General features: G+C 40.9%; 1 protein-coding gene across 4 annotated transcripts in view; it reads left to right on the top strand.

The window, feature by feature from the left end:
- The window catches only part of SCML2 (Scm polycomb group protein like 2), a 175,515-nt gene that overhangs the window by 107,287 nt on the left and 41,729 nt on the right, over positions 1-26,499 (top strand). For all 4 annotated transcript variants that reach the window (XM_075336295.1, XM_075336294.1, XM_075336293.1 and 1 more), the window contains 3 exons: positions 7,405-7,648; positions 24,129-24,382; positions 26,084-26,207. In XM_075336295.1, coding sequence (XP_075192410.1) covers positions 7,405-7,648; positions 24,129-24,382; positions 26,084-26,207 — 622 coding nt within the window. The remainder of the gene's footprint in view (positions 1-7,404; positions 7,649-24,128; positions 24,383-26,083; positions 26,208-26,499) is intronic.

Raw genomic sequence — 26,499 nt, 5'->3', positions numbered from 1 at the left:
TCAAGCTGTGATGACCAATAACCAGTGATGTCACCACTCATTGCTGTGGCTCATTCTCTGTCTGAGGCTTACAGCGGGTGGTCATGTTGTATGGCCCGGGTTGTGCCTTGAGATGTTGCAGAGCTGGAATCGTCATGGGACCTCGTGTGGATTACGTCAGACCTGGGTGTTTTTGGGTTAAATAAATTGGTTAATCCCTTCACGACCATGGACGGATATATCAGTCATGGAGCGTGTCCCGTTAAGCCCCGCCCCCTGCCGCGGGCAGATGGCGGCGGTCGGCACACATATCAGCTGTTTTCAACAGCTGACATGTGTGCCTGCATGTTGCGAGTGGAATCTCTTCCACTCACATTTTAACCCCTTAAATCTCGCTGCCAAAGTCTGGCAGCAAGATCTACATGTGCGCCGCCATGTTTTTTACTTACCGCCGCCCCCACCAGAAGTCACGTGCGTGATCACGTGACTTTCGGTGGTTGCCATCGTAGCACAGGGTCATGTGATGACGCCTGCAGCTATGAAGTTTCACTTTCGTTTTCCCTCGGTCGCAGAGAGAAACAGAAAGTGACTGAATCTGCTGTTTACAGCTGTATAGCTGTGATCAGCAGATAGATAAGAGCGATCGAATTGCTGATCGCTATAGCCCCCTAGGGGGACTAGTAAAATAAAAAAAATTTTTTTAAAAAATACAAAAAACCTAAAAGTTCAAATCACCCCCCTTTCCCCCCGATTGAAAATTAAAGGGTTAAAAAATAAATAAATATACACATTTGGTATCGCCGCGTTCAGGAATGCCCGATCTATCAAAATATAAAATCAATTAATCTGATTGGTAAACGGCGTAGTGGCAAAAAAATTCCAAACGCCAAAATTACGTTTTTTGGTCGCCGCAAGTTTTACGCAAAATGCAATAACAGGTGATCAAAACGTAGCATCTGCGCAAAAATCGTATCATTAGAAACGACAGTTCGAGACGCAAAAAATATGCCGTCACTGAGCCATAGATCCCAAAAATTGAGAATGCTACGTGTTTCGGAAAATGGCGCAAAACGTGCGCTACTTTTATTGGACAAGGTAGAAGAGAGGAAAGGTTTCCAGCGCCAGGGAGGAGGGTTAAAAGTCCATTTTATTGAAGTTATATCAAATATTAAAAATGCAGCAAGTAAGGCATGAGTGTCGGATAGCCAGCAGAACAACGCGTTTCGACGTTAAGTCTTAATCATGTTCTGATAATACCTGCGTTCAGCTTCCTTTTGTTAGTTCCCCCTACTTCCTATAATCAGATACACATGTGTTAGTTAGCCAAGATAGCTCCCTTGTCATTGACTGTGGGATATCTGGTAGGGTGGAAGTAATTAAAGGAAAAGCTGAAGTGGAAAATGGAAAAAAAAAGGAAAAAAATTCTATTCTACTGTCAATCAAAAAATATTTTCTATAGGTTCTTTAATCAACTGCAACTCCACCTATATTGTATATCTGATTACATGTAAAACCTGCAATGTTCAATACACTGGTTGCACCACCGGGCCCTTAAAAGTTAGGATCAGGAGGCATCTCTCAGATGTGACAAAACAGAATGCGGTTGCAATTCTGCAGTTTCGAAACATTTTGCTTCAGTACATAAGGGGGATGTCAGCGGTTTCCAATTTATGGGCATTGAACAAGTTCATAGACCAACACGGGGTGGGGATCACAGAAGGAAGCTCTTAAACCGAGAGACCTTCTGGATCTTCACCCTGGGCACGAAATATCCGAATGGCTTAAACAACAGTCAGGATTTAATCTTACATTACTAGCCCTATACCTTGGATATATTTCTAATTCCCTTTCATGTCAGGTAAAATCAGACAATAGATGTAAAAGGGGTTCTTTTTTTAATTTTAATATTTATATATCCTCCTATAGCTCTGCCTGTGATATGCTTCTGCTTATTACATCCTAGTTCATATTATGCGCTATTTATACATCGCAACTGCGCTTGAACTCTGCACAGCATAACTTAATCCACATAAACTGGGCTATATACATTTTATCTGTGTCTTGTCTCAGATCTATATTTTTGGAGATCTCCATAGGGACATATTTTTGAATTTTTACAAAAATTTCCCTCACTGCATTTATTGGATCATAATTCCGATCTAGACTATATATATAATATAATATAATATATTTTCTGAAATATGCTTTATATGATGTTGGCAATACAATATATGTTCTACATTTGCATTGGTTGAGTATTTCTATAACCCATTTATCCACTGCCAATTATAGAGAATTATCTATGTCTCTATTTTTAATATATGTGTTATCTGTATGTTTCATTTTATATCTTCCCACTTCAGCTTTTCCTTTAATTACTTCCACCCTACCAGATATCCCACAGTCAATGACAAGGGAGCTATCTTGGCTAACTAAGGGTACCGTCACACTTTAGCGACGCAGCAGCGATCCCACCAGCGATCTGACCTGGTCAGGATCGCTGCTGCGTTGCTACATGGTCGCTGGTGAGCTGTCAAACAGGCAGATCTCACCAGCGACCAGTGACCAGCCCCCAGCCAGCAGCGACGTGCAAGCGACGCTGCGCTTGCACGGAGCCGGCGTCTGGAAGCTGCGGACACTGGTAACTAAGGTAAACATCGGGTATGGTTACCCGATGTTTACCTTAGTTACCAGTGCACACCGCTTAGCTTAGCGTGTGCAGGGAGCAGGAGCCGGCACTGGCAGCGTGAGAGCTGCGGAGGCTGGTAACGAAGGTAAATATCGGGTAACCACCTTGGTTACCCGATGTTTACCTTGGTTACAGCTTACCGCAGGCTGTCAGACGCCGGCTCCTGCTCCCTGCACATTCAGGATTGTTGCTCTCTCGCTGTCAAACACAGCGATGTGTGCTTATCAGCGGGAGAGCAACATTAAAAAAAGAACCAGGGCTGTGTGTAACGAGCAGCGATCTCACAGCAGGGGCCAGATCGCTGCTCAGTGTCACACACCGCGAGATCGCTAATGAGGTCACAAAAAACGTGACTCAGCAGCGATCTCGCTGTGTGTGAAGTACCCCTAACACATGTATCTGACAAAAGGAAGCTGAACGCAGGTATTATCAGAACATGATTAAGACTTAACGTCGAAACGCGTTGTTCTGCTGGCTATCCGACACTCATGCCTTACTTGCTGGATTTTTAATATTTGATATAACGCTTCAATAAAATGGACTTTTAACCCTCCTCCCTGGCGCTGGAAACCTTTCTTCTCTTCTACATTGTTTGGTGGCCAAACCACTTCCGTGCGCAGGATTGGATCATACCAGCAGGGCAGTGTGGTGAGCTGGACTGCTTTTCTCTCTTGCACGTTTATTGGACAGGCTTGTGAATTTTTTTTAACCCCTTAGATACAAGTAAACCTATACATGTTTGGTGTCTACAAACTCGCACCGACCTCAGGCATCAGTTTTACCATTATAATGAACACCGTGAATAAAACATCCCAAAAACTATTGTGCCATCACTTTTTTTGCAGTTTTTCCACACTTGGAATTTTTTTCAGTACACCATATGGTAAAACTTATGGTTTCATTTAAAAGTACAACTTGTCCCGCAAAAAACAAGCTCTCATATGGCAAGATTGACAGAAAAATAAAAAAGTTACGGCTTTCGGAAGAAGGGGAGCAAAACGCAAAAACGGAAAGTGCCCTGGGGCTGAACGGGTTAAAGAGGGTTTTTTGTTTTTGTATTTTATGTCAAAGGATTTTTTGGCTGTTTTTTGTTTTTGTTTTTTTTTCTTTTCACTTACATATTAGTAATGGGGAGGTGTCTCAGACTCCTCCTATTACTAATCTATGGCTTAGTGGCAGTTGTGAGCTGCTATTAACCCCTTATTACCCAGACTGCCACCACACCAGGGAAATTTGGGTGAGCCAGGTAAAGTTTTTGGATTGCTGCAGCTAATGTATGCAACAATCCTGGGAGGCTGCAGGCTGCTATTGTTTAGGCTGGGAAGGCCCAATAAGCATGGGTCTTCCCAGCCTGAGAATACCAGCTCCCAGCTGTCTACTTTATCATGGATCGGTATCAAAAATGAGGGAACCGCACACCTTTTAAAAAAAAAAAAAAAAAAGAAAAGTTTGAATAATTTAAAAAACAAAACAAAAAAACAATGCTGTTTCTCTTATTTTGACACACGGCCAAGATAAGTGCACGGCTAGGTTCAGCAACCTGTATATTTTCTGTGTTGGGGTATCATAATACGAGGGGACTCTATTACAATATTTTTTTTTTTTTTTTTTTTCGTTTACACCAATCTACAGTTACCTGCAGACAGGGTCTGTGATTGGAAGCAGTACCGCACGCTGCTAAACAGGCTGGGGGGGCGCATCTGACAGCAATCAATCAGAGACACCAGGACTGCCTTTGGGTGGGGGAAGCAGTGAATATGCATGAAGGTAAATGAGTGGACCCAGAAGAAGAGTGAGCGGCCCGAAATCAGCCACATCGGAGACTCAGTATGTATAGTGCGCTTGCTCCTATCCCTTCTACCACCATTTCAAGTGCCTGATTCTGATCCTAATAGACTTGTATGAGAACTGGCATCTGGCCAGATACCTGGGATCCATTCTGGGCTGCAACAGGTTGTGTTTTTTTTTGTTTTTTTTTTTTTAAATCAGTCTAGACTTGTCGATCCCAGATATCTGCGAGTCCGCTCATCACTACTTCTGATTGCTCTGCCGGTAATTTAAGATACTGTCAGGGAAGACTGGAACTGCTGACCTTACTGACTGCAGACTATAAGACGCACATAAATTTTAGGAAGGCGTTATGTTGATAGAAAGTGCATTTTATATTCAGAAAAATATGGTATATAGTGCCATCGTATTCCGCGGTGCTATACAGACCACATCATCACTGTCGATAAGGGTGCTCACAATCTAAATTCCCTACCTGTATATTTTTGAAATGTGAGAGAAAACCAGAGTACCTGGAGGAACCCCACGCAAACATAGGGAGAACATACCAACCCTTGCATGTGCACCATATTGCCCTAGGTGATTTCATCAATCTCTCTACAGCCTCCAGAGAACCCAGGGAAGAATACAGGAACTTTTTTTTTTTTTTTTTTTTTTATTTCTTAGTATCCCTACTATCAATTGGGGAGTATTGTGTCATTTGTTTTGTGGTATTTGTTGTAATTTTTGCCCCAAATTCTTAAAAATGGTACATTGTGCGTTGCAAAATTAAAAAAAAATGGTCTAAATTTTTTTGTACTGTCTTTTTACATTTTGTGCAAAAAAAAATAAAAATATGTATGTACAGTTAGGTCCAGAAATATTTGGACAGTGACACAATTTTCGCGAGTTGGGCTCTGCATGCCACCACATTGGATTTGAAATTAAACCTCTACAACAGAATAAAAGTGCAGATTGTAACGTTTAATTTGAAGGTTTAAACAAAAATATCTGATAGAAATTGTAGGAATTGTACACATTTCTTTACAAACACTCCACATTTTAGGAGGTCAAAAGTAATTGGACAAATAAACCAAACCCAAACAAAATATTTTTATTTTCAATATTTTGTTGCAAATCCTTTGGAGGCAATCACTGCCTTAAGTCTGGAACCCATGGACATCACCAAACGCTGGGTTTCCTCCTTCTTAATGCTTTGCCAGGCCTTTACAGCCGCAGCCTTCAGGTCTTGCTTGTTTGTGGGTCTTTCAGTCTTAAGTCTGGATTTGAGCAAGTGAAATGCATGCTCAATTGGGTTAAGATCTGGTGATTGACTTGGCCATTGCAGAATGTTCCACTTTTTTCACTCATGAACTCCTGGGTAGCTTTGGCTGTATGCTTGGGGTCATTGTCCATCTGTACTATGAAGCGCCGTCCGATCAACTTTGCAGCATTTGGCTGAATCTGGGCTGAAAGTATATCCCTGTACACTTCAAAATTCATCCGGCTACTCTTGTCTGCTGTTATGTCATCAATAAACACAAGTGACCCAGTGCCATTGAAAGCCATGCATGCCCATGCCATCACGTTGCCTCCACCATGTTTTACAGAGGATGTGGTGTGCCTTGGATCATGTGCCGTTCCCTTTCTCCTCCAAACTTTTTTCTTCCCATCATTCTGGTACAGGTTGATCTTTGTCTCATCTGTCCATAGAATACTTTTCCAGAACTGAGCTGGCTTCATGAGGTGTTTTTCAGCAAATTTAACTCTGGTCTGTCTATTTTTGGAATTGATGAATGGTTTGCATCTAGATGTGAACCCTTTGTATTTACTTTCATGGAGTCTTCTCTTTACTGTTGACTTAGAGACAGATACACCTACTTCACTGAGAGTGTTCTGGACTTCAGGTGATGTTGTGAACGGGTTCTTCTTCACCAAAGAAAGTATGCGGCGATCATCCACCACTGTTGTCATCCGTGGACGCCCAGGCCTTTTTGAGTTCCCAAGCTCACCAGTCAATTCCTTTTTTCTCAGAATGTACCCGACTGTTGATTTTGCTACTCCAAGCATGTCTGCTATCTCTCTGATGGATTTTTTTCTTTTTTTTCAGCCTCAGGATGTTCTGTTTCACCTCAATTGAGAGTTCCTTAGACCGCATGTTGTCTGGTCACAGCAACAGTTTCCAAATGCAAAACCACACACCTGTAATCAACCCCAGACCTTTTAACTACTTCATTGATTACAGGTTAACGAGGGAGACGCCTTCAGAGTTAATTGCAGCCCTTAGAGTCCCTTGTCCAATTACTTTTGGTCCCTTGAAAAAGAGGAGGCTATGCATAACAGAGCTATGATTCCTAAACCCTTTCTCCGATTTGGATGTGAAAACTCTCATATTGCAGCTGGGAGTGTGCACTTTCAGCCCATATTATATATATATATATATATATAATAGAATTTCTGAACATGTTGTTGTAAACAGCTAAAATAACAAAACATGTGTCACTGTCCAAATATTTCTGGACCTAACTGTATGTGTGTGTGTGTATGTATGATGTATGTATGTATATGTGTGTGTGTAATATAAATATATATATATATATATATATATATATATATATATATATAATATGTGTGTGTGTCTATATTTGTGTGTGTGCATATGTATGTGTATATAATGTATGTATAGATAGATATAAAATGTTATTTCAAAAGTGAATAGGACTCAGTGACCCCTAGAGAAAGATATAATTAGGTTTCCTCCAGAAGGCAAAAATAGTAGTACCTCCTATAGATGGCTATGATGTAACAGTGACAAAGATGCTGTGTGCTACCAATGGAGACACAGGCAACAGCCATTTTACACTATTTGTGCTTAGTGGCCTGGACCTTTTTTATTTTTATTTTTTTTTTGTGTGTCCTCTATTCATTTTGGGGAAATAAAAAATAAAATTTGTATTCTTTTTCAACAGGAACCACAAAAACCAACTCCAAATTTATTTAAAATTGGATTAAAACTGGAAGCTGTGGACAAAAAGAATCCATTTTTAATCTGTCCAGCTACAGTTGGAGATGTGAAGGGAGAGGAAATATTCATCACTTTTGATGGATGGAGAGGAGCCTTTGATTACTGGTGCAAATATGACTCTCGTGACATCTTTCCTGTTGGATGGTGCAGTATAACTGGAGATTCTTTACAGCCTCCTGGAAACAGCGGTAGGTAACAGGACTTGCTGTGCATTTTAGATATAGTGTATATTAAAGAAATATTAAGGTGTGTGTGTGTAGAAAATATATATATCTTCACCTACCTCCGCTTTCATCGTGTCCAGCACTATTCTGCTCCTTTTCTAAGTGAAGTCACTGCAATTCCAACTAGCCACCTCATTCTGTAAGCCTGGAAGTTTATTTTACAGTACAAGTCTATGGAGCCTCATTCTGAGGCGCCATAGACTTACATTGTAAAAGCTACGTTTGGGTCATACAGAACACAGTATGATCTGAAGAGTGAAAAGCCGAGCAGAACTGCGCTGTACACTGGAGAGTGTGGCGGTAGGTGAGTATATTACTAATGCATTCACACTGCATTACATGTACATATACACACATTTAATGAGAAAAAATAATGTTCATGGGAGGACTTATTTAAGAGTTCATTTAACATTGTAGAGAGTTATGTAGTATGTTTTGTGTAAGATGATGTTTTGTGATTACTACACTGTGGTCAGTACGGCTCCCATTTTATACGTTCAAAGAAGTGAAGCGCAGTGATTGTAAAATATAAATGCACCACTAGGTGGCAGTGTAGAAGAATAAATGAACAGGTCCCCTTCTTCCAGTGACTACAACCTGTGATGTATAAATCTGGGCATCACATGGTAAAGCATAGTTGGTCATTTACATCAGAAGAGTAGAAACCAAACCGACGTAGGATCTGGGGCACAATTTACTTTCATTTAAATTTAAACAAGTTTTCTATGAAATGGTCATAAATAACTATTCATAGGCCCTACATGTAGACAAGGATAAGTACAACAGTATTTCAGGAAAAAGTTTTCAAGGTTGATTGTATTTTTTTTTTCTACTTTAATAATTAAAAAAAAGCGCGCACACACATTGCATTTTTTAACCCCTTCATAACTGAGTAGGTTTTAGGTTTTTTTTTTTTTTCTTCTTCCAAGAGCCATAACTTTTTTTTTTTTTTTTATTTATTTTTTCCATCCTCCTAGTTGGGTGAAGTCTTGTATCTTGCAGGATAAGTTTGTGCTTTTGAATGACAATATTCATTTCATCATGAGAGGTCAGGGAAAAAAAATCCCAAGTCTGTTGAAGGTGCAAAAATGTATAATTTCACAATTTTATTTTTTTTTTGGGGGGGGGGGGGGGGGGGGGGGGAATTTTTTTTTTACCATGGCTACTATACAGTAAGAGACCTCTCCAAATATGATTCTCCAGGTCCGTATGATTAGGTAGATGCCAAACATGCAGGTTTTTTTTGTTTTTGGGTTTTAACTTAAGTGCTTGAAAAGAATAAATAAAATTCAGAAATTTGTTGAAGAAAAGAATGCAAACCAGGCCGCAGCTGATAAAGTGGGGTCCATAAAGTCAAATTACCAAACCCCCCCCCCCCCTCCGTTAAAATGGAACTTTTAATAATCTTATTATTGTTATTATTAATAATAAATAATATTATTATATGTCAAAACCCACAAAAAACATATAACAAATAATGTGCAGAATGTGTAATAACAAATGCTAGGTGAGAGAGAAAAAAAGGTTCAGACTGGCCCTAGATAAGCCCTAATAAATCTCTCCCTACCTAGCAATGGAGGGTGGGACGCCCTAAGGTTGTGGCACCCCCATTCACCGATGGGAGACCCTATATAGCCCTAATAAGCCCCGCACAGACCAAACAACAAACTCACCAATTTTAAATTAAACAGAAGACCCCCATCAATTCAGATGGAGAGTCAAAAAAAGTATCTGAAAAGGTCCAGAGACAAGGTCCCGATGCGTTTCCTCCCAAAAGATGCCAGTTATTTATCAGGGGACAACCAGGGAGTAGAGAAATCATGCAAAAGCCTCCCTGGGGTCTCAGACAGGTGGTGCAAGAGGGTGATCCCTGTTGTTTGCTCTATGCAGGGCTTATTAGGGCTATATAGGGTCTTCCGTCGGTGAATGGGGCCTCCACAACCTTAGGGCGTCACACCCTCCATTGCTTGGTAGGGAGAGATTTATTAGGGCTTATTTAGGCCCAGTCTGAACCTTTTTTTTTTTTTCTCCCACCTAGCATTTATTACACACTCTGCACATTATTCGTTATGTTTTTTTTGTGGTTTTTGGTCTTTGAACTTTTAATAATAATTAATAATAATTATAAATTAATAATATTTACATTTTAACGGGTTTTCTTTCGTATGGTAATTGGAAGAAAAGAGTAAATGCTTTGTTTGCTTGTCGCTATTCTCCAAGACCCGTAATGCTTTTCAGTTTTGGGATCTGGGGCTGTGTGACGGCTTATATTTTTTGTGTCCTGATCTGACATTTGTCATTACCATTTGGGGGCAGATATGTTGTTTCATTGCCTCTTTTTTGCATTTTATTGCAATATTGCAAGTGGCAAAAAAATATATAAAATTGTCTTTTCAGTTATGCAGTTTTAGTTAAGACTATTTATTTTTTTTTTTTATACTTTTTTTTTACTGCTAGGGGACTTGAGACAGCAATTGTTTGATTGCTTGTGCTAGACATAGCCATGCATCAGCACTGCTATGTATAGTGAAGATCACAATTTCCTATGAACGCCAGCTAAACGCTGACTTTCACATGAGTAGCGTAATGACAAGTACGGGGGTCATCAGTAGACCCTCGGCTGTCATGGCAGCCCATCAGAGCCCTGCAATCACATCACGGGCGTGCCAATGGGCAGGTGGAATCATGGGCTTCCTTGCCAGTGCGTGCTAAATGCCACTCTCAGAGACTGACAGCGACATTTTAACAGGTTAATGGCACGTGATGTTTGAATAAACCACCCGTCACCTGTTGGGAAAGATGCGGGCTTGGCGTTATTTAAGGCATAAATTTGCTTAAAATAAAACCATAATGGCTTGCTCACCTTCCTGCTCCCCACTCCGATTCAGTGAAGGCCACTACGGGGGTCTGCGCTCTCTCCGGAGGCAGTGCCTTCCCCATTTGGAAGTTAGAGGACCACTATAGCCTTTGATTGGATACAGCCATCAGCTGACTATGAGAACTCGTCATCAGAGAAACATATGATGCACTCCTGTATCCACTTTCCTATGTTGGACTGTATTAGTGTAAACCTAGCCTAAAGGCCCTGTCACACACAGAGATAAATCTTTGGCAGATCTGTGGTTGCAGTGAAATCATGGACATATTGTTCCATTTGTACACAGCCACAAACCTGGCACTGATTGTCCACAATTTCACTGCAACCACAGATCTGCCACAGATTTAGCTCTGTGTGTGACAGGGCCTTTACTATATTCATGGCTATGGTGTGGACTGGGAAGCTCACTTGTAAGCCTCCAATCTGACATATATGTTGTATTTACTATGTAAATCGCCTCTTCACGGAGGACTCCGGTGCCACCTGCTAGAAGCCGCAATCCTGAGGGTCAGTTGGCATACTACCTCTGACATTTGTCACTGCCTAGGCATGCCACATCATACGATGCCCAACGGACGGCTCATACGTGATGTGAACACTACTTCGGATAGATCAGAGGTTGTTATTATTAGATTTGTAATCATGAAGAGTGGTCATACACTGCTATGGGGTGTGCTCCTCTTCTGCTCATCTCATTTCCTCTTCATCTATAGAAACAGCGGAAATGTTCTTTTCAGATAATGGACACTAATTAGACTGTCATTAGTTGTTGGATGGTAATTAGTGGTGGAAGCTTTGACACAACACCTTTCTGCTGTTTCTGCGGCTCCCCTTACTGACTGATCAGACTCCTCCTGCTTCTATCTGCAGTAAATAATTGAGTTATCCAGGATGAGGACATATTTTCTCTTTTACACTATCTGACAATTACTTTCCAGATAAGAGTCTCTGCACAACAGAAGAAACAGATGATGTGAAATTAGCCTGGGTCACCTATGTGAGCACTCTCATGGCTGTGATGGTTAAAACTCCTGCTGACATTGTTCTCCTCTCAGTTGGCGTTACTAATGAGCTGTGATTTCTCACTCTGCCAATAATCTTGTATAAGAAGTCATGTTATCACTTCTTTACTAGTCTAGGGATCAGGTAGGGCATATGATGGAATTGTGACTTTAGGCAAGTGTTGTTTTATACCTGGAGTGTAATCACGTTGGCTTTTTCTGTGACCCTGGATAGTGGTGCTTCTTATAGGACATCTCAGAAACCTGGCTTAAGACCGAATGTGTGGTAGATATTTAGACCATTCTAAAACATTGCAGCAAAACTACACCATACTCCCACACTGATCAACCGTGAAGATGAAAAAATACCAAGCCAAAGAATCTGGAAGGTTTTAACATGGGCCAAATTTTAGTTGCTAAATGACTGGGTCAGAAAACCCTTTTTGGGCCAATGAATGGTGTCCATGGTCCTACACCATGGTCCTACCAAGAAAGAACAACCATGGAAATCGCAAATGTCATGTTCACCCAAGGCTCATTATGCACTTGTGCAGTCCAACCAGTCTGAACCCCAGAAGAGATACTATAGAACAAATAAGTTAATACTGACTTCCAATATAAGAACACAGTATCATTCTATCACAGCTTGATGATTATTATTGAGTCCTAGTAAGAGTAATCACATTGCCAATACCCATCTATTGGGAATAACACCAACAATAGGCATATAATCATCAGACCTGGACTGTGGGACAATGGAAGACTAAATCACATTTTCTCGTAGATAATATGGGCAGCCCAATTTAATATTTGTTGCCTTGCCTGGAGAACAGATGGCACTATTAGCCTGTTCTATAGTAAGAAGATTGTTCTTTTGGGAAATTAAGTTCTGGCATTTTTGTGGATGTTACTGTCACACATACCTCCTACCTACACATTTTCAGGTCACGTACAACCCAAGGGCTTGGGAATTGTTTGAGGAACATGGCAAAGAATTCAAGATTTCCATTCCCCATATCTAAACCCATTCAAGCATATTTGTTTTTTGGCTAAATAAAATGCCTTCTCTATAAAGGCCATAATTCACAACTTCCCAGGAACCACAGTGCTCGGGCCGGCGCTCTGTGATGTTTTGTCACCTGCTGGCTCTTTTAATTGCTCCTTACACTGCGTACATGCACACGCAGCGTTCTCTACTGAATGCTGTGGCGCTTGCAATGAAAGATTTACGTTCTGATACTGGCTAGTGTGAGCTTCAGGGCTTACATTTGGCGGATTCAGCCTGGTCTGCATGCCAGTCCCACTGATGACTAAAAGAGCGGCAGCCCCAGCGTGTCCGGTGTCATGTATAGCTGACGCCCTAGCCACTCAGGTTGGATGTATAGATGCCCCAGCCTCTTCTGTGAGATAAATAGATGACCCAGCCTCTCCTGCAATGACCCTTTTTTTTTACATACACATTTATTAGCTTTTGTGTGTTTTGAAACCACACAAAAAAAAAACAGAAGAAAAAAGGGGCAAATTGGATATAATTTCACACAACTCTAAAAAATGGGCCTGACAACTGTCGGCAACTTTCCAATATTGTGGGTAAACTACCGTATTTTTCGGCGTATAAGACGACTGGGCGTATAAGACGCCCCAACTTTTCCAGTTAAAATATAGAGTTTAGGATATATCATATATACTCGAGTATAAGCTGACCCGAGTAATGTGCCCATTGTTTTGTAATGTCCCCTGCAGTAATGTGCCTATTGTTTAATAATGCGCTCCTGCTGGTTCGCCCCCTGACCCCTATTATGCCGTAGAACAGAAAGAGGAGAAAGGGAACTGTCTGAAGACTTGAAAACTAAAATTTTTGCAAAATATCAACAATTTCAAGTTAAAAGTCCTTTTTCAGGGACCTTGATATTCCTTTTATCCACGATGCACAACATAAGCAAGAAGTGGGGCGGCACGGTGGCTCAGTGGTTAGCACTGCAGCCTTGCAGCGCTGGGGTCCTGGGTTCGAATCCCACCTAGGACACCATCTGCAAGGAGTTTGTATGTTCTCCCCGTGTTTGCGTGTGTTACCTCCGGGTACTCCGGTTTCCTCCCACACTCCAAAAACATACAGATAGGGAATTTAGATTGTGAGCCCCAATGGGGACAGTGTTCCTGATGTATGTAAAGTGCTGCGGAATATGTTAGCGCTATATAAAAATAAAGATTTATTTATTTTTTATTTAAGTTTATAACCCATGGCAATGTAGCTAATCTTCTTGAGTGTGGATGGCAGAGAAAAAAATTGGTGAAAGGTTGCAACGCAGGATAGACTGGAAGGAGAATAAGCAGCCCAATTCAAGTTCCAAAGAATTTCAAGCAGTCCTGCAGGCTCAGGGTGCATCAGTGTTAGGGCAAACTATGGCAGGAGGACCCCACTGCTGACACAGACCTAAAAAAGCTACACTGCAGTTTGCCTAAAAATACGTAAGCTAGCCAAAATCCATCTGGGGAAGCGTTTTGTGGACAAATGAGACCAAGATAGAGCTTTTTGGTAAAGCACATCATTCTGTTTACTGAAAACCGAATGAGACCTACAAAGAAAAGCACACACTACCTACAGTCATCTATGATGGAGGTTCAAAGAGTGTCTGGACGGTGTGCAAGGCATCATGAAATCTGAAGATTACCAAAGGATTGTGGGTCGCAATGTAATGTCCAGTGTCAGATAGCGTAGTCATGGGTATTCCAGCAGTACAATGACCCCAAATATACTTCAAGAAGCACCCAGAAAAGCTTTGAGGAGTTCTGACGTGACCAGCAATGAGTCAGGATCTAAATCTCATTCAACATTTGGGGAGAGATCTTAAAATTGCTGTTTGGAGAAGGCACCTTCAAATATGAAATCTGGAGAAGTTTGCAAAAGAAGAGTGGTCCAAAATTCCAGTTGAGAAGTGTAAGAATTTTGTTTATGGTTTATTGGAAGCGACTGATTGCAGTTATTTGGTTGCACACCCTTTGGAATAAATATTATGTTGAGGGTGCCAGAATTTTGACCTCCCCATTTTTGCAGTTTTGTTTGAAATTATGTCCAATTTGCCTTTTATATATTTTTTTTTTCCCCAAGTGTGTGTGTGTGTGTGTGTGTGTGTGTGTGTCAATACACTCAAAGGAAATAAATGTGCCTATAACCAAACATGTGTAATCATTTTATGAGAGAAATACTTCATATTCTGGAACAATTTCAAGTGTGCCAACACTTTTGTGTTTGTATGTGTGTATATAATATGCACTATAGTGTCTCCTATGCGGTCTAAGTACTGGAGCCTCTGCCGTGGTGTTTCCTATGTGCTGTATACAGCAGTCATAACTAATAAATGTAAGTAATAATGCATTTCCCACAGAGGAGACCTGCAGAGTAATATAAATCTGTGTTCAGAACTTCTGTTTTTTTTTTTGTTTTTGTTTTTTTTCCTTTTCAAAATTTATTGCAAAGTGTTGACTGTGGTCCAGACCTGCCCAAATCTGGAACAACGAGGGGGAGGTCGGACGGATGCTCCGACGGGACCAGTGAACGTAGGTAAAAACGCAAGGTGAAATTGGCCTAATTGTGCAATTTGCGGCTTATTAAAATTTTCAGCCATTCCTAAGATATTAACTTTTCCCTTTTGTTTACAGCTCATTGTCTTAGAGACGGACCACCGCTGCTGGACAGCAGAATAGTCCTTATGTACTGCTCTTGCAAGCACTGATTTTGAAGCTGGACAGGATCACTAGAGCCCGCTGTTACCTCCCACATCCAGCCAGCTTCAGGACAATGCTCACAAGCTAGATGGCAGTTGTGGTCAGGCTCAAAGGTAGCAAGCTTTAAACAACATAAAGAAAATGTTAAGACGTCTACAAATTTTAATAAACAGTAATTGCAAAGGTGCTTGTTTTTACAGGCACTATCCAGCAATATCCATCTATGAAGAAGTTTGTAACCCTTTAAAAAGGTTGTCCAAGACTTATGTTGATGGTCTACCTTTTGGATAGGTCATCAATATCTGATTAGTGGGGTTGTGACACCCGGCATTCCCACCAATCAGCTGTTCCTAGTGCCAGTGAAAATCACTGATTTCTTATATAAGGTAGCAATACTCTTCGCACACAACCAAAATAGGTGACCAAGATTGCAGCAAGTCTCTCCATCCTTTTCATTGTCACATATACGGCGCTATGCCTGTTTTTCATTTCCAGTACTGCGCTGATAACAACATGTAGCAGGAGGAAGGATTCTGATGTTGCAAGAGTTTCCCAACCAGAAACTAGTTATATCTTTAAGTCTTTGGGCTTTTTTCCCCAGATTTTATCTATAAAAACAAAATAATAAACTAGTCAAAATGGAGACTATTACTGTAGCGTTATTAATAAGAATATAGGCTTATGTAGATTTCATCCACTTCTCTATTTTAAAAAAAATAACAGTAAATTTAGTATGTACTAAAGGTATCATGGGTTAAAGGGGTATTCCCATCTCCATGATCCTATCCCAGTATGTAGTAGGTGTAATAATAATATTAGTAAATACCTCCAATTAGACATGTAGCATAGTTCTCCTGATTAGCCATGTCTCGTACCTCATGTGCAGGGCATTGCAGCTTAGGTATGTAAGGTTATGATCACAAGCGGCTAACTCTCACTATATGCGTGGACGTAACGATAGATACCTAAGCTGCAATGCCCTGCACATGAGGTAAGAGACATAGCTAATCAGGAGAACTATGCTACATTTCTAATTGGAGGGATTTGCTAATATTATTATTACACCTACCACATATTGGGATAGGATGTTGGAGGCTTGTTTGCTTAAAGTTGATGTCTCGCTTTGGAAACTGAATCTACGCTATAGGCACACAATGGCTGGACGCTGGTAAACGTACAAGTCACATGTGCACAGTGGCGGTGACTTGCCTTTCACTACATGGCAGAGAAGGAGATCATTGTTCCTCGTTTACTTCTGCACCCTGTTGAAGCATTATGGGCTACAATTTCTGGACCTTACAAAATGGATTTTGACCAATTCAAGAACGAAATATAAAAACCCCTGTTGAAAGTTGTAGATTGATCAGTTTCGCTCCTTTTGGCATCTAGTCACCTCTTTGTGCATTTGGAGGGCCTCTTGTCTTCTGCCTGGAGAAACAAGCAATTACCTTTCATGAAATTGACGCCTACATACAGATTCATTAGACTAAAGAGGGAAAATACTAGAATGATTTCTGCATTTCTAACCATTGACATGAAGCTGATTACGTATCCATACTGTCTCTTCTCCCCACGTCCCACTGCTTATGTAGCCTGTTCATAAATCATATCCTCACTTGTCAAAATGGAGTGTATTTAATTAGAAATAATGTAAGTGTTGTTATGCCTCCTGGCAATGCAAATGCTCTGCGTCTGCTCCAGTCAGGCTTTATGAATTACTCTTTACATGAATTGCTTATGAACAGAACGCCATTTCCAACCGCCGGTGTGACTCTACAGATTGTGTAGGCCGTTTATACAGAATCACAGGACATGTAGAGATGGATAAATGTGTGTATACACTAGGGAAAATAATTATACTGCCATATAATAGGATGTATTGGGGTGAATTCACACATGTACCTCCGATTGTATGCCACTTTGGTACACATGTACCTCCGATTGTATGCCACTTTGGTACGCATGTACCTCCGATTGTATGCCACTTTGGTACACATGTACCTAAGATTGTATGCCACTTTGGTACACATGTAACTCCGATTGTATGCCACTTTGGTACACATGTACCTAAGATTGTATGCCACTTTGGTACACATGTACCTCTGATTGTATGCCACTTTGGTACACATGTACCTCCGATTGTATGCCACTTTGGTACACATGTACCTCCGATTGTATGCCACTTTGGTACACATGTACCTCCGATTGTATGCCACTTTGGTACACATGTACCTAAGATTGTATGCCACTTTGGTACACATGTACCTAAGATTGTATGCCACTTTGGTACACATGTACCTAAGATTGTATGCCACTTTGGTACACATGTACCTCCGATTGTATGCCACTTTGGTACACATGTACCTCCGATTGTATGCCACTTTGGTACACATGTACCTCCGATTGTATGCCACTTTGGCACACATGTACCTAAGATTGTATGCCACTTTGGTATACGCCAACCAAAATGTATATAGTTCAGTATACTTATTTCTGGATGCCTCTATATAGAATTGAGTACAGCAATGAGACCATGTGTACCTATACCATTCAGAATATGATTTGGGTTGACGCACTGATTTCTGCTGCAGTTTTTCAGTGTGTCATTCCAATAATGAAGCCATAAATTGCTTTGATTAGTGATGTGACAGTTTTCCGGTGACACTGATGTCACACCGCTGTGGTGCAGCACTGATCAGAGTTGCTGCTTTCTTATTGAGAGGGTCTGTTTGCGGTGGATTTCACATGGATCTTGGAGCAGAACACTCGCTGACATCTGTTTGTAAAAAGTTTGTCTGCCTATCAAACAGTGGTGTTTCTGAGCCCTGAAGTCTCAATATTGTCATTTTCTTGGTTAGCCAATAAAGGTATCATTTCAGTTTTTTCTACTTTTGTGACTTGGTACGTCCATGAGTTGAGCTGGTAGTGTGCGCTGCCATACTCCCCCTTTTCTCCCCCCTGTGTTGATCTCTTTGCAGCTCCGCTGACCCCACACAACCTTTGCCCCTACTCCCAGGCCCGGGTGCAGGCTCCAGGGCAGGTGACTGATGATCACTGTCACTGAGACTGGCACACAATATGACAGGACTGTAGCGGTTCTCTCTTCCTCTTCCTTTCATTCTTTTCTCCCCCTCTCCCTCCCCCACTACAGGCTTTCTCCCCTCTCTCCCCTCCCATCAAGTAGCACATGCAGATCTGTGAGTGGCGATTTGCTGGGAGGGCTGAGGGCTGCTCCGGCAGCAGGGGGCTTTGTCTGTTTTGGTCCTGGTGTAAGTAGGCAGTTGAGGACTATCTGATGTGCAGTGCTACACACATTTAGAAGGTAGGACATTTCCACCATCCTACTTTATTATTGCTGTGATAGAGTTCTGCTTGTACTGAGGAAGTGCTGGGCCATTACCATAAATACACTTAGATTCCTCCTCCGATGGAAGAAGCTGATCATTTCTGTCTGCCATGCTATGGACACACAAAGCAGAGCACATACTCCTCTTTACCTCTTCACAATAAACTTTAATATGATATTTATTTATTGTTTTACTGAGACGTCAGACATGTACCTTACGGGCTGCAGAAAAGTAGATTTCCTGAAAATGGTAAAGTAGCGATCAACAAAGGGCATTCAGATGAGACCTGAGTGCCATCAGAGTCCATCCTGCCAATAGATCCATATATATCACAGCTTCATGTAAAAGGGTGATAATGGGCTCACTTCCGGGATGATTGGTGTCGTAGAGCGTTCATAAGTGAATATATCGCTGTGGTCTTCATACTTCCTCTATACTGCCAGGGGTTATACTGAAGTCATTCATTATTATCTCCGTTTTTATAGTCAGGAAAATAGTATTCGGGTAAATAGTCTTAGTTTTATACTGAAAAATTGTATTTTGTTCTTTAGTAACAATATCTCCCAAATATCCCATTTCCATCTATGATTTATGAATTGCCACTTTTTTCTATAATTACGGAATATTTTGCTGCACTTGTACTCCACAGTACTCACATTTTGATGTATACTATCTATAAGGGGAAAGCGGCCAATGTCTGCAGTGTTTTGTTCTGGTTAGTAGATCACTGGAACGGCCAGCATGATGGTGGACATAGACTCTGCCAAAAATGTGCTGTTTTAACAGTTTACATTGTAAAGCTTTTAGAACTTAGAGGTTTTAAAGGACTTGGTTTTTAGGCCCAAAACCCAAATGGGCAGGTAGTTGCTAACGATCAGGCACCATCTCAAATTGGTCACCAACCGCTTCTTCCAGCGATTCAACAGAGCAGCTCTTCCTCTTCCAGGCTGTTATGTCAACGCTGCGGTCTGTGAACGCTCTGTGCCAGCAGAGTTTGGTGCCAGGCACAACAGACCGGTGGTCAGCAACTACCTGTCAGTCAGTTCTTAGGCACATAGTGAAAATAAATGAACAGTCACTGATGACACCTTGTAAAGGAAGCCTATCAAGTCTCAAAGTACGATTTACCTACATATAGAGATTCTGCATGTAAATGGTGCTATAATTATTCCTGGCTGGTTACCTGGGGCAGCAGCTACAGGAAGAAAATTAAATTATGTTCTTCCTGTAGCCACTTGATCTAGTAACAGGATTTAAAAGCTAATTACCTGTACGTTTATGGCGTTTTTTTTGTTTTTAAATATTCCCTTTTAATGATTTTCATTAGTTTTTAAACCTTTTCATTTGTGTTGTAGCCAGAGTGGTGTCATCCCACCCTTTTATGTTGCCAAACATCTAAATGAAGTCACTCTTCATTCAGACTTTACATCAGAAAGAAGTGTTGCACAAGCCTACTTCATTCAGTATTAGTTCAGGATGAATAATGGAAATTTCATCAAGAATTAAAGGGAAAAAAAGTCTGATTTTAATTTTTCATGATAGAGCAGGGACACTGGGCCATAAAGCGATGCATAGTTTAAAGTGTGACCATCTTAAAGGGAATCTGTCACCAGGTTTTTGCTACCCCATCTGAGAGCAGCATAATGTAGAGACCCTGATTCCAGCGATGTGTCACTTACTGATCTGTTTGCTGTCACTTTGATAAAATCTCTGTTTTCTCTGCTGCAGATCTCGCAGTTATACAGAGCTCATGAATATGCTGGACTACCTGGCAGCACGCCAAGTAGTCCTGTAATGATAACCTACTGCTGATTAAACAGAGATCTTATCAAAACTACACTAAACAGCCCAATAAGACACATCTCTGGAATCCGGATCTCTGGCCCTACTTATGCTGCTCTCAAATTAGGTGGCAAAAACTTGGTGACAGATTCCCTTTAATTTTTTAATTCCTAAATCAATAGTAGACATGAAAATAAGCAACTTTGTAATATATCTTGGTAAAATGTGCTTTTTTCATTCTGAAAATTCTGAATTCTCAAGTAAATTGTGTGTTCAGTGAATGCAGATGTATATATTACTGAGGTAGGAGATGGCAGTTGGTTTTTATAACCTTCTATGCAGAAAGGAGGGGGAGGAGCTGTGACTACAGTAGACTCTTGTAAGTAGCAACTGCCATCTCCTACCTCAGTAATATATGTCTGTATTCACTGAAGACACATTTTACTTGGGAATTGAGAATGAAAGAATCAAATTGACTGATTAGATCGATTACAAAGTTGCTTATTTTTATGTGTAGTATTAATTTCTAACCTGAAGACAGATGTATCATCCATGTTTTCTGTTCCAATTCTTCGTCTCTCACATAGCAATAGTGACTTTTCTTAAGGAAGCCAGATTGCTGTGATTGACATGACACTACTGAGCACAACCATTTTCTACACAATTTGCCAGTGAAGGAAATCGAACCCTTGCAGAAAATGCCTTGGTGGATGATCTGACCATTCAGACAGTAGCAGCTAACAAATCCTAAAATGCCATGCTGTAGATGTGACCATGTAAAGCCTTGCAGCGAGGTAATCCTTGTCTCTAGTGCATAGTTACATACTACACATGGTGGGCTTCATATGGCCGGATCTTTCTTAGCGTTTCCTTGGTCTGTTGCTTGACTAAGATTAGAACAGCAGTATGTAAAGTTCACTGTTGTTCTCGGTTGCTACTTAGGCTCTTTATTGATATTTTTAACCTAAGGGTATAGTCAAATGAACATATTCATGGGCCGCATGTCTTATTTTTTTTTCCCAAAGTCAGAAGTAGTTAGCAGCTGAAAATAAGGGGGAAGGGGGCTTCAGCTTTCATCTGGTGAAATCTGCTGGTTTGCAGAAGTCAGGAGTCTGGTGCTTGGTACTACAGTATCCCAAATCTTCCACCCCTATTAGACTGGTTGGGCGCATTACATTAATTTAAAGGAAACTTGAGCTGTCCCTGTTTTCGTTTTTGGATCCACCTTCATGATGAAGTTTGCAGTAATATATCTTTAGTACTGATGTATGACCCAAATGAAACCACGCCACATTATCTATATGCAGTCAATAAAAGCCCCAATGCTGACTTTATTGCGCAAGTCACTGGATTTTGAAGAGTTCTTCAGACCTTTCACAATTCGGGTGGACTGTTCAGCTTTACTGGGCACAATCTAACTTTTACATTAGACCACTTAAATTGCCAACTAAACAGAAATGATGCTTGGTTGGGTTATTCGGTGAGGTATACGTTAATTGCTTGGGAGGGTCTGTTAGTTTTCACCTCCCATTATGTGCAATGGGTTGTAATTAGATTCTATACTATGTAATATAATAATACTATACCCTGTCTTGAAAGCCCAAGTATCGTTTAGATTACTTACTAAGCTGTTTATTATTTTAGAGCACTACACTTTTCCAGTTCCTACAACAGTCTCTGAGCAGGTGGTCCTATCTACTTCTTCTGGTAGACCCCCTTCACTTTAGAAAGCAATACATTAGCATAATTGGAGATATCATATGGAGGTTCTGGGCTCACTGACTCTACTAAAATAAGATGCTCCGCTCAGTCATATAAGAAAGCGAGGGCCGAGGGGTCTCTGCCCCCACATTTCACTTAGGGTATGTGCGCACGTTGCTTTTTACCTGCTTTTTACCTGCTTTTTTGCTGCTTTTTCTTCTGCGCTGTTTAATGCCAAAATGGATGTGTTCTTCTATTCAAGCAAAGTCTATGGGAATTTGGGTTTCTTGTTCACACTATGTTGTTCAAAATGCTGCCTTTTTGTGGCAGAACTTTGGTCAAAAACTCAGCTTTTCAAAGAAGCAACATGTCAATTGTTTTTGCCATTTGGGTTTTGCACTGCAAAGCTGAGTTTTTGACCAAAGTTCTGCCACAAAAAGGCAGCATTTTGAACAACATAGTGTGAACAAGAAACCCAAATTCCCATAGACTTTGCTTGAATAGAAGAACACATCCATTTTGGCATTAAACAGCGCAGAAGAAAAAGCAGCTAAAAAGCAGGTAAAAAGCAACGTGCGCACATACCCTTATTCTAATCAGACCATACTGCGCAACTATTGCAGTAATGAGTTTAATGAGATATTATTTGTCTGGGACATATGCTTTTATCATTATACTGGAGATTGTAGACTGCCCCGGTGTCGCTGTGAGCATAGGGTCTGGTTAGAGGCAGTAAAGCTGCTTACATATAACAGATGTATGCCTCATTATATTCTGCTTAACATTCCTGCCAGAGATCTATTTTTCTGCCTCCAATGAAAGCAAGGTCACTATTTAATTTAAGTAATGGCATATCTGTAAGGACATATGACGGCCGTGTTTACCTTAAGTTTATGTAACGTGAGAAGGGTCTTTCCAATTAAATATTTAGCAGGAAAGTGGTGTCTGTCAGGCCCCTAATAGACATATGCCGCCGCTGAAATATGAGCGTGTTCCTCTGACGCGGGGCAGAAAAGGACAAACTAAAGAACAAACTAGAGCAGGAAAAATAGGAAATGTAGAGTAGCGGCAAGCGTTTTATATGTAGCAGACAAGCCAGTCCTTTAAATTTTAGAAATGTATGAAACCTTACAAGAGCAGTGATGACACTAGTGTTTTCTGAAGGAATTGCAAAGCTTATTTCCCTGTCCCAAGTTTGAGTGTCCGGAGTGATTGCTGCTGGATGGACCGTTCTATCTATGCGATTTCATGGTAGGAAATGGCAACCAATACTCAATAGTCTCCTGCCACTCCAGCACTGGCCTTCCAGTGGCCCCCACAGTTCTCGTTTCCTTCTCCGCAGTCTCCATCTGCCCTGCAGCTGATCACGCATGTGCAGAGATCAGTGTCATCGCGATGTCATCACTATAGGACAACTAAACTGAGAGCTGCAACTACTACCAGAGCGTCCCTTGAAGTGGCAAAGCATTTCTCAGAATATTGTGACTTTTTTTTAATTTATTTTTACCACATTCCATTATGTTGAAGAACATTCAAACAAAAACAACCTCTTTAAAGCTGGCTAAATATGGGCTCGAGTGGCAAATGGATGTCTTTAAAGGGACCATTCTGAAAGCTGGGACCCACACTGATCTCCACAATGAGGCACTGTGCCCCCAAGTTGAGTTAGTCACGCATGCGTGCTGCCACTTTATTCAAAGTTTTTGGGACTGATTGATCTTGGCTATCCTTCTCAGCACACACATATATTAAAGTATTGACCTAAAAACATGAATGTAATAGAGACCTTGCACTCATTAATTTAATTACTCTGGGTCCAGTGTTGAGTGCGGCAGTTTTGTCCTCCATACTTGCTGCAGCTTAACACACAGAACAATATAGAAAATCACACCTTTAGTTGTTCATAGTGCAAACCGTTACTGAAGGAATACCATAAAGCATAGGAAATGCCATTAAGTGATTTTTAATGTTTAAAATCCTGAGGCTTTTCACTTTTCTATTCTGTACAGTTTCCTTATCCAAGAACACAACCCCCTCACCCTCTCCTGTAAAGGGCATCAGACGCTCCATGCAGTCACCCCAGAAGCCTGTGTTGGCACAGAAAGGGAGGAAACCTGTTCGAGACAAGCCCCTTGAAGAAGCACCATCGCCCCCCCCTCCTCCAAGAAAAGGCAAGCGTCCAAAGAACGCAACACTGGCAAAAAACGTGCAAAATGCTGATAACTTAAAAACAAGGCGCAGAGGATTAAAACCGGGAAGAAAGGTGATGACCTCTCATCTTCTTCTTCTTTTTTTTTTTTTCTTTTTTTTTTTTCTATGAACTTGTTAAAGTGGTGAAACACATTGACCAGCTGTGCCGTTTGTTTTTTTTTGTTTTTTTATCCCCACTAAGCTTTCATTCACACACATCCATGTGAAATGTATGCTGGTTTTTGTTTTTGTCGTTTTTCCCATTGGATGGCACATGGACTTATTAAATAGAATAGATTCAGACGTTAAATAAAATCTCGCATCTGAGAATGAGATCCTTGAAACTCCAAGCATGTCCTTTTCTGGTCCGATCTTGAGGATCAGTATAGGACATACTTAGTGGGTCCGTGTGCTGATAGATCGGATAACACACTGACACTTGACATGGATGTATCCGTGAAGTACATGAAAGCGGAGATCTTAATAATGGTGAGAGAGGTGTACTGTCCAGACTGTGTATAATCTATGCAACATGCGCAACCACACACTGTTTCCTACATAACCCACTAGCTGTCCTTAGTTATACCGTGCACATGATTTCTGGCTTTTTATGCTTAACACCAAATGTGTACCGGTTTCTTTTTTGTGTGTTTACTAGACATCACAAGAACTTGGATCTGAAGACCCTTTACTCAGCTGAACTTAGGGATGCTGGGTCAGATTCCCATCAATCTGATATGGATGGTCTATCCTAAGGATTGACAATTAATACAGAGTCCCAGTATTGTATGTAATAAAGATTTGACTGGAAAAAAAGAGTATTTATAATGTTAACAGCAGGCGGCCTGACAGTAAAAAAGTCCCCTGTAGAATCGAGCATGGTAGGCGGTGTTCAAGAAAAGGCTTGCTTGCCGGCCACAGCACACCGGTCAGTACATGACTGTGTGGTGGAAGCTGCTGCTTGCCTGGGAGTCAACAATGTGCGCTCTTCCAGGAACATGTGGCGCTACAGGACAATGGCCTGTGTGTAAAGCCGATGAAATCGAGCAGAGGGGCTGCTGACAGTCCTCTTTCAGAGCAGCTGGAGGGCAGATTGACTTTGCAGTGTATTGATGACTAGAAATTGGTTGCAGCTATCAATACAGCATTAATGATTATAGACGTGCAGAAGCAGCTGGAGGGAAACGTACAAGCTCTGCTTTCATCCTCAATGTGCTATTGTAGAAAATGATGGACAGACTGTAATTTAATCCAAAATGAGTGCAGTTATTTGCATGCAGGCAATCGTGAAGCCTTGTTGTTCACACCAGCAACTTTCCCCCTCCTCATTATGTAGTCACACGTATTGTTACACAGGCCACTGTCTAGCTGCAAAAGATCATTTAGAAATGTAGAGCAATCGTATTGATTCCATCATACAAATTGTGCAGGCCTTTTTCACAATCGAAGCATGCTACTGTTCATCACTTTGTGATGTAGGCAAACGTGCGCTTGAAGAAACTGAACTTTAAAAATAGATGTTTTGTTATCCGGGCACGTGGTTTATCCCCTCAGTGAAGCAGCAGTAATTGCTTTGTATATTCTTGCCAGACCCTCAGGCAATAGACACCAAAAGTTTCTATTGAACATCCTCTCCAATCTTCTTCTGCCAAGGGCTGGATAATGGCATCTGTGACACACTCATTTCTTCTAGACAATGTGAAGTGTGTGTAGTAGTACCGGCATTTTATCTTCCAATTATTAATAATTATTTACCTTTTTGGTTTTTTTTCAGAAAGAGATTCTGCCATTACATACAACACTCCCTCCTGCCAACTGTGACGGAGACCTGAGTAAATCCCACCTGATAAAAGATGCTGGTGGTATCACAAATTCTTCACTGGCTGTGATTTCTACAGGTAATATCTCTCTGCTCCATCATGAAAATGTTTACAAAATAATTGATGAGAAAGGTTGAACCTGATGGACCTAGGTCTATTTTGAACCTGTATAGCTGCAGTATACCACAAAAGTCAGTACACGCCTCACATCTTTGTAAATATTTTATTAGATCTTTTGATGAGACAACACTGAAGATATGACACTTTACTACAATGTAAAGTAGTCAGTGTTCAGTTTGTATAACAGTGTAAATATTGGTGTGCCCTCTAAATAACTCAACACATTAAAAGGAAGGTGTCGGAAAAAAAA

Source organism: Anomaloglossus baeobatrachus, chromosome 2 (assembly GCF_048569485.1).
Source record: "Anomaloglossus baeobatrachus isolate aAnoBae1 chromosome 2, aAnoBae1.hap1, whole genome shotgun sequence".
In the NCBI taxonomy this organism is placed as follows: domain Eukaryota; kingdom Metazoa; phylum Chordata; class Amphibia; order Anura; family Aromobatidae; genus Anomaloglossus; species Anomaloglossus baeobatrachus.
The sequence above is the reverse complement of the archived record's forward strand: the minus strand, read 5'-3'. Positions and strand labels throughout refer to the sequence as shown.